General features: G+C 45.1%; 1 protein-coding gene across 2 annotated transcripts in view; it reads left to right on the forward strand.

The window, feature by feature from the left end:
- Window positions 1-1,917: 1,917 nt before the first annotated feature.
- LGR4 (leucine rich repeat containing G protein-coupled receptor 4) overlaps window positions 1,918-14,931 on the forward strand; it is an 81,306-nt gene continuing 68,292 nt past the window's right edge. For both annotated transcript variants that reach the window (XM_065683368.1, XM_065683369.1), the window contains exon 1: window positions 1,918-2,471. In XM_065683368.1, coding sequence (XP_065539440.1) covers window positions 2,287-2,471 — 185 coding nt within the window. In that variant the 5' untranslated portion in view covers window positions 1,918-2,286. The remainder of the gene's footprint in view (window positions 2,472-14,931) is intronic.

Here is a 14,931-nt window from a genome sequence, read left to right on the forward strand (position 1 = left end):
TCACCAAGTGAACACTTTGAAACTGATGCCGTTCTCCTTTTCCCCCAGCTCAGGTAGCACAGGGAAGGTGAGATTAGCATGGACCTCAGCCCAGCATGGAGAGTCTCCTCTGCAATGTCTGTGTTGTTGAGGGTCGCCTGTGGTAAGGTAAGGTGTGTGGGACCTTCAGCTCCTGCCCCCCTGCCCCCCCCCCCCAACATGGATCAGAGCACTGGTGACAAGCCAGGGTTGCTGTGAGCACTGCCTCTTTGCTTCCTGGTTTGGACGCGTAATAGGAACTTGAAGTCAGTGCCAGTGTGCCATGTGTTGCACAGTTGTTCTTGATCTGGATTGAGGTTCGATCATTATTGCGAATCTGCTCTTGGGTTTGGGGCAGTCAGTAGAGCTAGGTGCACACAGGGTGATGTCGTTGGACTCATTTGCTGTCCCATCCCTGGCAGTGTTCAAGACCCCTTTGGACAGGGCTTGGAGCAACCTGGTCTAGTGAAAGGTGTCCCTGCTCGGCAGGCGGTTTGAAACTAGGGGAACTTTAAGGTCCTTTCCAACTCGAACCATTCTGTCGTTCTATGATTCTATGTTTTGCCTGCTACAGTGGAAGCAGGTTGTCAGTCACTTCCCTGTTTCTGTGCTTCTCCATCGCTGATCCATGAAATGAACAGCCTGGTACCTATGTAGCGGCAGAAGGGCTTTGGAAAGCTTGGATCTCTCATGGGGTCTCTGGGACCTGGGCTGTTTGGGTTGGGTGGTGCAGCCACCTGCCTGGCTGTGATTCAGGCTGCACCTTGTGCTGTGCTGATGGCGGAACCGGAGAGGCAGCTCCCCAGGTGATTTCAGAGCATCCCAAGCAGACATGTAAAATAGATGGTGTGTTTGCCACTGGGGTAGGCTCCCGTGCCATCACAGTGCTCACTTCAGCCAGGTCTGACACCTCAGAGCCTGTTACAGGGTCTGGACCAGAGGGAGCCAACAGTGAGAGGGCCCAGCTGGTGTGGCCTGAGTGCTGCTGCTGTGACATCCCCAGTAAGACACAGTGGTTCTGTGGAGCATAGGAAAGCTGAGTTGAACACGTGGTTTATTGCTGGTGGTGGCTGTAGATGAGAGACATCCAAAGTAAAATGGAGGATCCTAACCCCCAGGGTAGATGGTTTTTCAGATCCGTTTGTTTTGCTTGATTTAAGGCAATAAGAAGAAGTTATAGACTAGCCCCTGGCATAAGTGTGGTTACAATGCAGACCTGTCATCAAAGCCAGATACTGTTGCCAGGTACCGTCTGTGGGGGGTTGTGTGCCTGGGAAACAGTTCTTTCGATGCAAAACTGTTTCGAGTTTTTGACGCATTCCCTCTTGCCTAGGTCTAGCAGTCAGGGAGCAGCACGGCACTGTGTCCCTGCTCAAGGGGATGGAGGTGCAGTGCCAGTCAGCCTTCTCTTATACCAGGCCCAGGGGCTGGCTGTTGCTGTCACCTCTCATGGGGCGCACGTCGGGAAGCAGTTCATGCCGGCACTTGGCTGCGCGGGGTGGGGTGCGGGACCGGTGTTTTCCTGCAGCACAGGGACAGCCTGGCCCCACGGTTGCTGAGATCCTTCTGTCACGTTTGTGGAGTCCGGAGCATCCCGACGGGCACCAGGATGGGGAGTCCGGGGCGGCTCCGGAGTCTCGTCCGCTCAAGCTGACGCCCTTGGGAGTCGCGACAGGAGCGCGTAGGGGCGGGGCCTCTACAGCCGGGTATTCCCGCCCCCAAGGCGCCCATTGGTTTTTACCGCCCTCTGCTTTGCATATTAATGAAATCAGAGCAAACCGGATGGTGGGGGGGGTTGTTCATTAGCATACGCATCTCTGCTCTGGGCGCAGGGCAGGCGTCGTCGCTGCTCGTAGCGAACGAGCTTCGGTTGGGGCGGGCGGCGCGCAGCAGCCCCGCCGCTGGCAGCCCCGCCGCGGGGCCCGGGCCCGGGGCGCACGGCAGCCGGCGCGCTCCCTGGGGACCGCCACCCGCCGGCAGCGGTGCAGGCTGAGCCGGCGATGGCCGCCGCCGCGCGGGACCTGCTGGATTGAGATGAGCAGCGGCGGCGGGCGTTGGATGGGGCGGGCGGGCGGCGGAGGGCTGGCTTCCCGGGCGCGCCGCTGAGGTGGCCCCAGCGCCGCGCCGGCCGGAGGCGCCTTTTTATTTTTACCTTTTGTTGTGATTGTTGTTGCTGTTTTTAAACCTCTCGTTTTTCTCCGCCCGCCGGTAGCCGGGCTCGGTGTGCGGAGGGCGGCGGGCCGAGCCGGTGGTCGGTGGGGGCCGGCGATGCGGTGCCTCGCTCTGCTCGGCCTCGTCGCCTGGGGCCTGGGGAGCTGGGCCGGGCCCAGCGGCGGAGCGTCCCCCCCGCCCTGCCCGGCGTCCTGCAGCTGCGACGGTGACCGCGGCGTGGACTGCTCCGGGCGGGGGCTGGCCGCCGTGCCCCCGGGACTCAGCGCCTTCACGCACGCCCTGTGAGTCGGGGTGGGGGCCTGGGCGGGCGGGTGTTTTGTCCCCCTTTATTTACCCCCCTATAACCGTGTGTTTACGTATCTTTTGTTGCTGCTGCTGGTTTAACACGGTCACCACCGCGGCCTCCGCGCTGCCCCCCGGCCCAGCCCGCGGGTGGCGGCCTGTGGGCAGCGGCGGGGCTCGCTGGGCGGCTCGCTGGGCAGCTCGCAGGGGCAGGTGAGGGCAGCGGGGCCTGAGGCGGCACCTGGGCCCGGCCGCTGCCCCGCGGGGGCCCGGCCTGGCCTCTCGGAGGTTTAAAAGGCTGGGAGGGTTGGCGAGGGGAGCCTGTGGCTGCGGAGGGGGAGCTCCTGTAGGGTTCGATGGACTCCTGGTACCGTCCTGTAAGGCAGGGGAGCCGCTGCCTGCACGTGTGTGTGTGCCTCTGTGCTATGTCCTCGCACTGCAGCGCCTTTCTCTTCAGTTTTCTCCAGAAACCAGCTCCCACGCTAGCTGATCTTCTCCCCAAAGTCAAGACGTTTCCAGCCCTCAGCAAGCGTGAATCAGTTAAATAAGGATGCCTTTGCTGTTACAAAACGTCCTAGTGTATATGCGGAGCTGAACCTTGGAAAAAAAACAGCGTAAACAAGCGTCGTGAGCTTTGTTGAGTTTTCTTTGTGGACAAAACAAAATACAAAATCTGAAAACCCTTTATCCGATATCCTGTGATGATATTGTAAAGCAGGCACAACCTGGTGGATGTTGCGTTGAGTTTTGGTAACTTCAATAATAATGATTTTAATTGAGGAATGAACACTCTGTTTTGTAGAGACATGACCAGAGAGGGATTTGTAGCTTTCAATATGGTAGCTTTGCTAATCCACAAACCTGCTAAGTTTCACAATAAAACCTGTCAGTCTTGCCTTGCTTCTCAGCAAAGATTTGGAGCAAGGTCTTGTATGGGCCAGTGGTCAGGTCTGTTATTGCTAAAGCTTTACAGCATACAGCACAGAGTGCACCCCGGCAAGTGACAGCGCATGAGTACACATCGGTAGTGAGCTGCTGTGTTGTCAAAATACAGCAGCGGTGTATGCCTACGAAAATGTCACTTTTTTTCCCCCTCCCCCCTCTTTGTTTGCCTACACTTAATATGCAAAGAGAGTCTGATTCTTAGTTACTGGATGTTTTGTTTACTGAGCAGGTTTCCAATTTCTCCTGTTTGCATTTTTTTTTTTCTCTCTTTTAGTAGTTTAAGCTGGGTGGAGAAGGGTTACCGGGCCTTTTGGTTGTGTAGTACCTGATGAATGGCAAAAGTTACCGGTCTCGGTTGGTACCTATGCTGAAATACTTTGTTCCTTTCTGTGCCTGTGCTGTGTTGTTGGGAACTGACTTCGTGGTGGTTTTTCTGTGGCAGAAATGGTGTTTTGTGACTGTGGGGGGTAAGGAATCGGGACCTGATGTCATGAACCCTTGGATTCGCTGGTAAATTGTCTTTTCTTTGCAGACAAAACAGGAAAGTTACCCAACTTCATCAAGTACCTGAAGCCTATCTGGTAAAAGCCACATTTAAGTGCCAGCTTTTATGGTTACTGTGTTGTCTGGCTGTCATGTAAAATTGGTCTCGGTACATCTCTGCGTGCCTGCAACATGGCATTCCTTGTCTAATGGTACGAGTTGTCATAGCCAACACCCATTAGAGATAAAGTCACTGAAGAGTTTCAGTTTGCAAGTTCCAGGTAAATTTCCTGAAGCCACCTGAAGGCTTTTTGTAAAAGTAGGAGATCTTTGTATGCTTCAGCGTATTTCATTGATGGATTTGTGTCGCTGTTGGTTTTATGCCCCTTAAATCTGAGCAGAAACTTTCTACCTATCTTGTTCTGTGGCAGTGAAGGAAGCTCTTGGTCCCCACTTGTGTTTAGTTCCGTTCCCTTGTTTACAGAAGGAAAAAAAAGGGTGACTTCTTGGCACTTCTGTGCTTGAATAGTCTCTATTGTAGCAAGGGCACTGGAAGTTTAGGATATGTAGAAAACAGTTTTGTAAGCAATAAAAAGCTCATTTCAGACCTGCTTGGCCTGGACAATGTACAGTTTTGCCAGAGAAGCTGAGTTGGCTCATGAGGAGGGGCAAAAAAGAAAGAAAATAACATTCCCCCTCCCCCCGCAGCTGACATGTTTGTGTCATGGCAAAGTGTCCTAGCTATGTGAAGAGAAGAAAGCTTTGCTATGCTTTGTGTCAGGCAATGTAAGGATGCCAGGAAATCCCCTTAGCATTTCTACAGGGCTTTTTTTTTGATTACAGCCGTAGCAGCAGCAAGTCCACAGCACAGCAGAGATGGCTGGAAGAGTGTTACAGGCGATATTCTGTGATACTGAAGCAAAGTTGTTCCTGCTTTTCTGCTTTAGCCAGGAGAGAGCAACTGAAGGAAATTAGCTCACTATTGACCCAAGTTGGCAGTGAATGAGTTTTGAGGCAGTTGAGAACTGTGGAAGGGGTTGGTATTTAATTCTTCTTACATCTGTTTTCCTGCAGTCTTAATTTATTTTTAATTTTAATAATTTAACATAACTTCCAAAGCTGCATTTTGAAAACACAGCCATGTTTCCCGGGCTGCCATGAATGGTCAGGCAGTGACTTCTGTAGAGCCTCAAAAGTACCTCCTTTCAGGTTCCCCCCTTCTTTCCTTATTTCCTATTCTTCAGCTCTTGACTGCTTCACTGCTCATTCTTTGCTTACTGCAGTGGTTAGAAAGCTCCTCCAAACACAACAGATTTTTATTTTGTTGTGTGGAATGTACGTTAAATCCACTCCATTCATACCTGGCAAAAGGTGCTGCAACCATGATGCTGGGTGCAGGGAGAGGAGGACTAGGGTGATAGCAGTGGGATCCATGGTTACATTGTTACTGATGTGCAGCATGGTTGCTGATGCGCAGCATGGTTACATGAGGGTAGTTGCATCAGACCAAGCAGCTTGGAAAGACGGCATCTATAGCTCATTACTTTTGAGTCATCAGTGCGCTTTGAGAGATAGAATTTGAATGAAGAAGGGTGGGTACGTCATCCCAACCACAGTCATCTTGGTGGAGAGATTTTGGGGAGATAGACAAGAGAGAGGTGGCAGCACTAGATCCGGGCACTGTGAGGGGCTGGAGGGGATGGGATGGGAGGGAGTCAGGAGGACATGACCATGGATAATTACTTGATACTTTTACTGTAGGCGGCCATTTGTTCTGTATAATTTAGGTAGGTGTTTATGTAACTCTTAATTACCAGCTGCCTGTTTTTCTGTTTATGAAGGCTGTGATTTTGCTTTGTTGCAAAATAACTGTCGTCTAGCAAGTTGAGATGCCTATGCAAGAATGTGAAAATGTTGTTTGTTTGGGTTTTTTAACCAATGCGGTACACGCCTGATCTATGATATTTCACATGCCATGTGCTAGAAAGCATCCACTTTAGTGGAAGACAGTTATGGTAGGGCATACTTGTACTTGTGTTTCTCATGGGTGTCAGTTTAAGAACTCAAATTGCAGTTTTAGAGGTTTAATACATGTGTGAGTCTTGTGCAGGAGATGAAAAGCAGATAATTCTAGCTGGTGACGTCATAGGCATCTTACATGGACCTGGCCATTTTAGGTAGGGGCTTGCCTGACAATCATGAGGAATGTAGTCCGTTCTCAGTGCCTGCTATTGTATTTTGGGCACTTGAAAGGTAAAAACAATACAGCTGATTTCCCTTCTGGTGCTTCTTGTTTGTATTTTTAGGGAGTGGCAGGGTCCCTTGCTTTAATTTTACTTTGAGTTGTGAAAGGTAGGCTTATGACCTCTGGCTGATTTAGAGGGTAGAACTTAAGCCTGAAACAGTCATCTTGGTCTTTTTGGGTTTTTTTTATTACTCCTTTAACCTAATACTGGCTGTCTTTCTGTGTGCTGTGTTATGCACAAGATTTGTAAGATTAAGATGTGGCAGCCTAGAAGGACCCTTCTTTTGTGTGTTTCATACCACAGGTTACTTCAGCAATCACAGAGACTTGATCCTCTGTTGTTTTTTTTTTTTTTTTTTTTTACAGTGTTCTTACTGTCTGGAAGTATCTACGCTGTTTCACGTTAGCATTTCATGTCCTGCTCTGTTTATGTATCAATGGCAAAAATGGTACGGTTCTGTTTGGACTCAGCAGAGCTTGTGCATTTTGTTATTTGTCTTTTCATCTCGCACTTTTGTTTTTTGTAGGATGGTGATGAAATGCAGTAGGTAGATGTGAGATGTCTTCTTCTAATGCGTCTGGTACAAACACACAGATATTTAGCATCTGCTTTGGTCAGATAAGCACAAGAAAGGACATGGCTGAGGTTTTATGAAGGCTGTCTAGCAGAGTTATTATGGTGAAAAGTAAAGATGTCCAGACATGACCTTGAGTCTGGAAAACGTAGCATAATTGCAGTTCTTCTGAGATAGAAAAGCCTTATCTAATTAGAGGTTTGAAGGTTTTACAGTGACACCATTGGGTTTTTTTCGCTTGCTTAATGCCCCATGGTGGTGATGGGATGGCAAGTAATAAGAGGCTTATTCTGGCTTTATAAAAGCATATTTCTTATACTACTTTCGGAAAGACACAGTCACATCATTTTAATGGGAATATTCCTGTTAGTTGGCAGAAATGCTGTTGCATTTATACGTGCCTGTGCAATCCCACAGGCTGGAAAGGGGACTTGAGTTTGATACAGCATCCAGCACCCAGTGGTCAGCAGCTTTCACTCAAAGACTGGAGTCTTTGTGATTAATTTCAAGCTGTCTGATTTGTCAGTCAGTCTTGTAAACAAGTAGATGCTCTTGGGTAGTGCACAGAAAAGTGAGGTGTTTGTTGTTCCAAAGTTTGTTAAATGTTTTTTACCCTTTTAATTTTCTTTGTTGGCAGAAAATTTGGTGTTTTCCTCCTTTTCTTTTATCCCTCCCCCGAAAAACCCCAGTGCCCTGCTGTAGCATGTAATTTGTCAGGTATTTGGCTTTTATTTTGTACGTTGAGCATTTGTATCAGCAATATGACATTTCTTGTTTGATACTTCCTGGCAGAGGCTCCTAAGTGTGACTTTGGGGAATAAATGCTAAGATGATTCTTCAGCATGGAAAAAAAAAAAGTTGGACTTTAATGTGAGCAAGTTTATGCTAGTAAATAATTACCTTTTCAGTTCTTGAGAGGAATTTACTAATAACTATCTGCTTGAGATGGAAAATATGGGAACTATAATATAAGGACTGAAAAACAAAACAAAACCCTGAGAAGCCTCCTCTGCGAGGATCTTTATTTGTTTTGTATTCTACATCTAAGCCAGCAATTTTTGCAGAACACAAGCTCTTATTTACCCAGAGAAAATTACTGGCCTAGATTTCAGAAGGGCTGAGCACCCATATCTCATTTTAGAGAGCCTGGGAACTGCGGGCCTTCAGGAGTGTCTCTGAGTGTCTGAGACCCTCCTCTCAGCCACCCTTGTGCTTTTCCTAAAAGCTTCTTCCTAAAGGTGGCCCTTCTGTTGGGAATGGGCAGGAGCTGATGTTTTATTTATATTACAGAGGAGTTGCCAACAGCTCAGGTTTGCCTGTTCCTTGTTTTGCAAGCAAGCAAGGGAGTGAAATGGATGGGGCTGGTTACTTCAGCATGGCCGCATGGGACTTCGTGGCCAGCAGTTATTCTATTAAGGGATGAATGCATTTCAGGCAGCAGCTCTGTGCTGCCAAGTTGTGGTTTTGGGTTTCTTTACGGAAGAAGCAGAAAGTCAAAAATAGCTTGAGGAAGAATTATAGAGATCTGTGTGATCTAGAAATAGGAGACGAAGGTGGGAAAGGGTACATGAGAGAGGGTAAGAGAAGAAATCATCTCTATCTCAAGAAGCCGGTAAACTGAAGCAAGAGAGATATAAGTTGAGATGTTTGCCAACAGAGGTATGAACAGGATTTCATGTGTTAATGGGCCCTGGGCATCCTCCCCACCTGGTGAACTTGCCATCTGCTGCTGTAGTGACCTAGGGTTTTGTTGCAGGGGAAATGCTCTTCTGTGGTTTCCCATACCTGCCTTTCAGGTATGGCTGCAGTTTTCTGATAAGATGTTCTCAAACTTTGGTCTGAGAAGAGATTTCTGGTCATGTGATGTTGGTTCTTGAAGCTTTCCCACCGCCGGCTTGCCCTGCACAACCCTTTCGGAAATGCGGAGGTAGCTGTTAGTATTTCCTTTGCTGATAGATGGGCAGCTGGTTCAGTTGATGTAGAGCTGCATGCAGCAATGGGTGGCACAGCAGAAGAGAGGAAGATCTTGATGTTACTATATAAGTAACTGCCCTCACGATAAACGTCTTTGAAATCCCTTGTTTCAGAATCAGGCCCAGATTTATTCACTTTCGTGTTCCAAATAAAGCTGGTATGTCCCAATGAGAAGCATCTATCATTAAATGTATGGGTGCCTGGAAAGTGTAATTAAATCATGCAGAAACAGCATGTGATCTACCTGACAAAACAATTGACCTTTTTTGCTTTTCTTTTAAAGTGCTTAGTTACTGCAGCTGTCGGAGTTTCACTGAAATTGAAAGTTTCCAAATCTGTTGTTATTTATTTCAAAATGCATAGCTGAAATAGCAGAATCGATTTTATTTTGCTGTTGAATGATTTAAGTGTTAAAGGCTTGTGACAAGGTTAGAACTTTCCATTTCCCAGAAACATACTGCTGTTGCTGAAAGAAACCTGTATTTCAGCTTCTCCCTGGATTTGAAAGTCCATTCTGCATAAACTGGTCAACTGACATCAGTAATGATAAGCATCTTTTACAAAACAACAGAGGGGACTGTCTCAAAAACAACAGCTTAAAGGAGGTGTCTGACAATGACTGCTGAATTTGAATACGTAACAGCTAACAGCGTTATGGGTCATGTCAGTTAATATGATAATGTTTTAAACATAGCATTACAGAAATAAAAATAAATTCCTTAGGCTTCTCTTGTGTGCCTTTTGCATTTATCTTTGAATACTATTCATTAGGGAAACCTGTAAAGTCAGGAGTATGTGGAAGGTTTTACATTTTTTTACATTTTTTCACTACTGAAGATTCTTGTGCTTCTCAAGTGATAGCACTTTTGAATGTAGTGAGAAGTTTGGTATAACAGGAGATAACTATAAAGTATATAAGGTCTGTGGTTGAAATCTGATGCTCAGAGTGCATCAGTGGTTTTATTTCTTCTTGTTGATGTTTTTCAAGTCTAATATTGATAAATACACATGTAATTAAAAATCTTGTTTTATAACTTTGTTAACTGTAGGTAATTCAGACAGTGGCTGCTGATTTTTGACAACTTGGTCTCAAGATTCTGGCACAGTGAAGATAAATAACATTGAAGTAAACTTTGAGTCTGATTTTAATATTTTCTTAACTTCAGATCAAAAAATAATAGCTAATTTTTTTCTTCAGGGGTAGGAAAACTATCACTATGGTAAAGAACTATAGCTTTGTTTTTTTTTTTTTTTTTTTTAATATAGTAACTAATTCCTGTAAGCTTTGCATTAAAAACACAGGAGGAGCCTCAAACCATCAAGATAGTCTGGAAGAAGGTATAGAAGTTATGTAGAAGGGGCTTTCTTTGGGGCAGAAGAGATTTTATTCTTTTTCCTGCAAGAGAGGAAGTGCTAATTTTTTATCTTGAGGAAAAGATGAAATAAATGTGAAGTCAGATGAAGTTGTAGAGAGCTTTTTGAAGAGTACCCTGAGCAGTCAGCCCTCAGAGAGGAAACAGCTGTATTTGCAGCTCCCAGTTGAGCTTTCTCTTACTAAAATGTAAAGACATTTTTTTGTAGTGTACTTCCTTTTCTCTCCCCATCCAGTCATGCAGGAATGCTAGGTCTTGCAAGGACTTTTTTCACCCTGAACTTTTTGAGCAAATGTGTTTGGAGTTTTTAACTGGTACACAATTAGCAGTGAATCATAAATGGATGTGCAATTTCAGAGGTATGCAGGGGAGGCCTAAACCTGTTTAATTTAGCTTAATAATGCTGCAAACACAGTTGTGTATTTTAGAACCTTGTTCTGTGAAAATGTGTTTTTGTTTGGGAGTTCTCCCATTACCTTCTTGACATCTGCATGGTTACAGATGAATAGCTTGACCCGGTGCCCCAGCAGGGAGAGCGGCGTGGCTGTGCTTTCAATAGGCATGTCTCTGACAAAGGAAACATATGGAATATTTCATTCCCATCTTTGCAAGGGCAGAGGGCTGGGGGCTTCAAACTTTGTGGTAGGTTGGTAAGCTAGCCACAGAGTTTTTGCTGTGAGCCCTCAAAATGCTCTTGCTAAGGGCGTTGTGCTTTGCTGTGGGACTGGAATCGTGGATGTAGAGCAAAGCTCTTTTGGCATTGCAGTATTAATAATGTGACCAGGCAGTAGAGTTCACCATAGTCGCCCTTCTTTCTTCTACATGGTACTGAGCAATGTCTAGTGGAAGGTGTTCCAGAAGGAGGTTTGGAACTAAATGAGCTTTAAGATTCCTTTCAACCCAAACCATTTTATGGTTCTGTGTTTTTTGTTAACCATCTGGGTGCTGTGGTGGCTGGCATTTGGTGTTCAGTAGGTCCTGAAGTTGCAAGCGCAGATGCAAGGGTCCTTCTGGAATGTGCCTTGGGGTCTGTCTCCCCCTATTCCCATTACGTTCCCTTTCAGAGCACAAAATGGGACTAGTTCTTCCTGTGATCCAGACAATGTGGTGTGTTAGCTTGAAAGTGAAAGTTTGTTTTTCCCCATTCAAGGCTTTGGGCTTGTGGCAGGAAAGCATGGATGGTTTGCTCCTGTTGCAGCACTGTCTTGCAGGAGAGGATAGTGCAGGTCAGGAGAGGATGTTGAGGAAAGCTTTGCTGCTCCATGCCTCGTTAAAAGGACTTGGTGGTGTCTAGCTCCAGTCCTTTCTTTGTTACTAAAATTTCACCTAAGGAGTGTCATGTCTGTCATGTGTAAAATTCCACTTCATATGTTTTTAAAAATAACCCTTGCTATTTTTCTGAATGCTATTTTTCCGGAACAGTACCGGGTACAGGTAGTTCATTTGGAAAAGTGAAGAGACTTCAGTGTGCAGGCCTCTCTCTTTGAGGCAGTGGGTCTTTTTGTGGGGAAACCTCATGCTCCTCAGTTAGCAGAACTGGTGGATCTGGTCTTCATTCGCTTCTTCCACCTAAGATTATGAAGGAGCCATCTGCTCTTTCAGGTACTGTGTTTGAGAGCCTAAAAATGTATTTTTAACCAGGGGAAACATTGCTCAGATTGGAAAACCTGCTTTGTTGCTCTCTCAGTGCTCTCTGAGCTGCTCCAGCAAGTTAGGAGCCCTTGAACCTACTGAAGGGAGCCTCACACTATTTGGAAGATTGATGCGCTTATGCCCAGACTTACACATTCTTTAAGGGAATTTTGAAAAGCTGCTGCCAGCAGCAATCTGCAGACTCCTTGTTCATCTTTTTTAGTTGTGTTTTATTCAAGCAGTTCTCACCTTGCTGTGTTTCCTCTGGGTGTCTCCTTGGGGTTCTGGTGGTGTTTATGGAATTAAGAGGGGGGGAAACTGAGCTGGGAGAGAAAAGGATATGGTCCTGTGTAAGGGGCCTTATTCAGAGAATGTAGTTGCTGGTGATTTGGACCTGCACAGGCTTCTGCCTTTAGGTACTTTTTTTCACTGCTTTTGTTTTTAATATTTGGGTTTAAAAATAAAAAAAATAAAAAAAAAAAAAAAGAAAATTTAAAAAAAGGGAAAAAGAAAAAAAAAAGATATTTGCTAATATTGACCAGACTGTTAATATTTTACAGAGCTAGTATGAGTCTTGCTAGATGTAGAAAATCCATGTCTTTTCCAAGGGCAAATCTGCTGGCTCTGTGCTAAGTGTTTAGTGGAGGCATTAAATCTCTTCAGTATCCAGGTCAATCATTGATTTAGAATTGACTTGCCTGACATGTCGTTGTCAACTAGTTTGTTTACATGCTGTTTTTTTTAACCTGTTTCCTGAAAAGACAGGTCTCTGGTTTCCATACTAAATATGTATCTTGATGTTTAGGCGTTCTAAGCAGGGTTTTTATATGGTTTGAGTATAATAAATGGCAGTTCTTTAGTGTTTCAGCAGAAGCCTCTGCATTTGTGCAGCAAGGCCAGTTTTTCCTCCTTAAAATACATGTATTTTTCAACTCTGAAGTAAGTGTGCCATTTTTTCCTCACATAAATTTTTTGCCCTAATAACTAACTGGTCTGTAACATAGATGAGATTGATGCCTATTTCCAAATACCTTGGATATTTATTTTGCCAAATATATTCCCCATTTCCTGCAGGTATAGTGCATCACCTGGTCTCAGCTGATTCAGTGCCATGAGGAATAGAGAATAGTGGCATGATAACATAAACATAAAAATATTCCTTCTTAATGCTGTTTTCGCAGTGAATTTGGCTCAGCAAATTTGATGTCCAGTCTGATTTGATTTATTATTGGTCAGATTGATATTGTAGGTCATGTTGCTGAGCAAATTGCTTTGTCCTAGGGCATCTTCCATGGGAACAGACAGCTTCTGTTTCATCTCTGTCTTTCAAGTGCCTGGCAGAAGATACAGCTTGGGGCACACTCCCTGTCTGCAGTTAGTATGGAACTGCTGTGGCCCTTTGGGCTTTTCTGGATAAGACATTTGGGAAGGCTGGGGGAGCTTTGTGCAGTTTGATCCTTGACTGCTTGCTCTCTTAATGTCTGTGCCAGACTAATAATTTTTTGTCCATGTAAGCTTTGTTACCACAATAGATAGGATAGAATCAAATGCTTCAAATGATAAGTAATGTGCAAGTGATCACCAAGTTGGGAAATTCTGCCATACCATGACAGTATTAAATCTTCCTCCATGAGCATTCTAAAAACATGAATCTGTTTTATAGAATCCTGTGCAAATTGGCAAACATTTGTGCATGTGTCTGTTTTGCTGTGTCTGATAAAACCATGTTATGCTGGCTGGAGTCTGTCACCTCTCCCTCATCATCCCCGTGCCCCATTTGTTCAGAGTACAGCTGGACTTTGATCTTTTTTCTACAGTCTTGGAGTAGTAAATATTAGTCATGGCAAAAATGGATATAGAGTCACCTGCATGGGGTTGATTCTGTTGTATGGCTAAACAAGCAACAGGTACTATCCTGAACTTTAGCTGGTATTTTTCTTTAAATAAGAACTTGGGTGTTTTTCCTGCCCTGTTGCATCATTCTGGAATTACAGCATTACTGAGGAGTTATCCCTATTCCAGAGTACTTCTTTTCAACGGGCACTAACTGAGCACAGGTGTTGCACTGATAGCTCCTGTGTGACCAGACCCTGCTTGGTGTTTCACACTGTAGAGGTATTGGGGAAACTGAGATTTCTACAATGTGCTCATGATATATGTACATTTATCAACCCGCCCTCTCTCTTCCCCCAACCCCCCTTTTGACAGACAGTACATTAGTTCTGCATCGTGATGTTGCAGAGAAGGACAAGAAGTGTGTAGTGCCTACGGTCATTCATCCCAAGTACGAAGTATGTTTTAATTGCTGGTGTCCTTCTTAAACTGCTATGTCAAATTGAAAAGTAGCTTCTGATCGTAAGAGCATAGGTGAACCACAGTGTGAATCAATAGTGAAATTACAGAAGTATTTTACATATGGCCATTTCCAGTATCACTTTGCATGTCCTTTGCAAAGGGACAAAGTCCTTTTGCGTATCTGATTTAAAGAAGGAAAACCCATTGAGTAGTAACACCCTGCTTCAGGATTTGAGCCCTGCCATCTGTTTGCATTGTAGTGCAAGCCTTAGGTCTGATAATGGTGAGGTTTGCTGCCCAGACACTGTTCTTTAGCTCTGTTGTACATAGATGGAAATCTGTTTGTATATCCAGCCTTAAAAGTTAATCTAAGGGCTTTGCTGAATGGCTTGAGAGATAAGTTGCCAAGTTTTAAGGTCTGGTAAAGGAGGCAGAACAGTTCTCACAGCAGAGCATTGCTAGCAAATGTGTCTTTGGAGGCTGATAGCAGATCTTTTAACAGTTCGTATCTGCCAAATTACTGGGAAAGCCTTAACATCTGCCTACAGTACAGATTTTGGTTTTCTCCTTTTGGAGTTCAGGCACACCAGCATGGACTTAAATGGGATTGCTTTTTAACCTGCTGTGATAAAGTAGTCTCTTTTTGGTTTAGCTGTCCCCTGAAGTGTCTCAGATGTTAGAAATACAGAGTATTGCTCTGTATTTGCTTTACATTTTAAAAGCAGTTAGTACATAGTATATTTTAACAGAATATATGCAGGTCATCCAAGAAACTTCAGCAGCTATCAGACAAGAATGCGTGCAATTAAACCCACAAACGACCCCTGTTCTGCTGCTATCTTGTCAACAGCAACAGTGCATGGCTCATGTCTTAGGCTCTTTTCCCCAGACAGGCAACTCAGAAGCCCAGGAGGAGAAGATTCTGCTACAGCTTTCC

This window comes from Lathamus discolor, chromosome 6 (genome assembly GCF_037157495.1).
Source record: "Lathamus discolor isolate bLatDis1 chromosome 6, bLatDis1.hap1, whole genome shotgun sequence".
Classification (NCBI taxonomy): domain Eukaryota; kingdom Metazoa; phylum Chordata; class Aves; order Psittaciformes; family Psittacidae; genus Lathamus; species Lathamus discolor.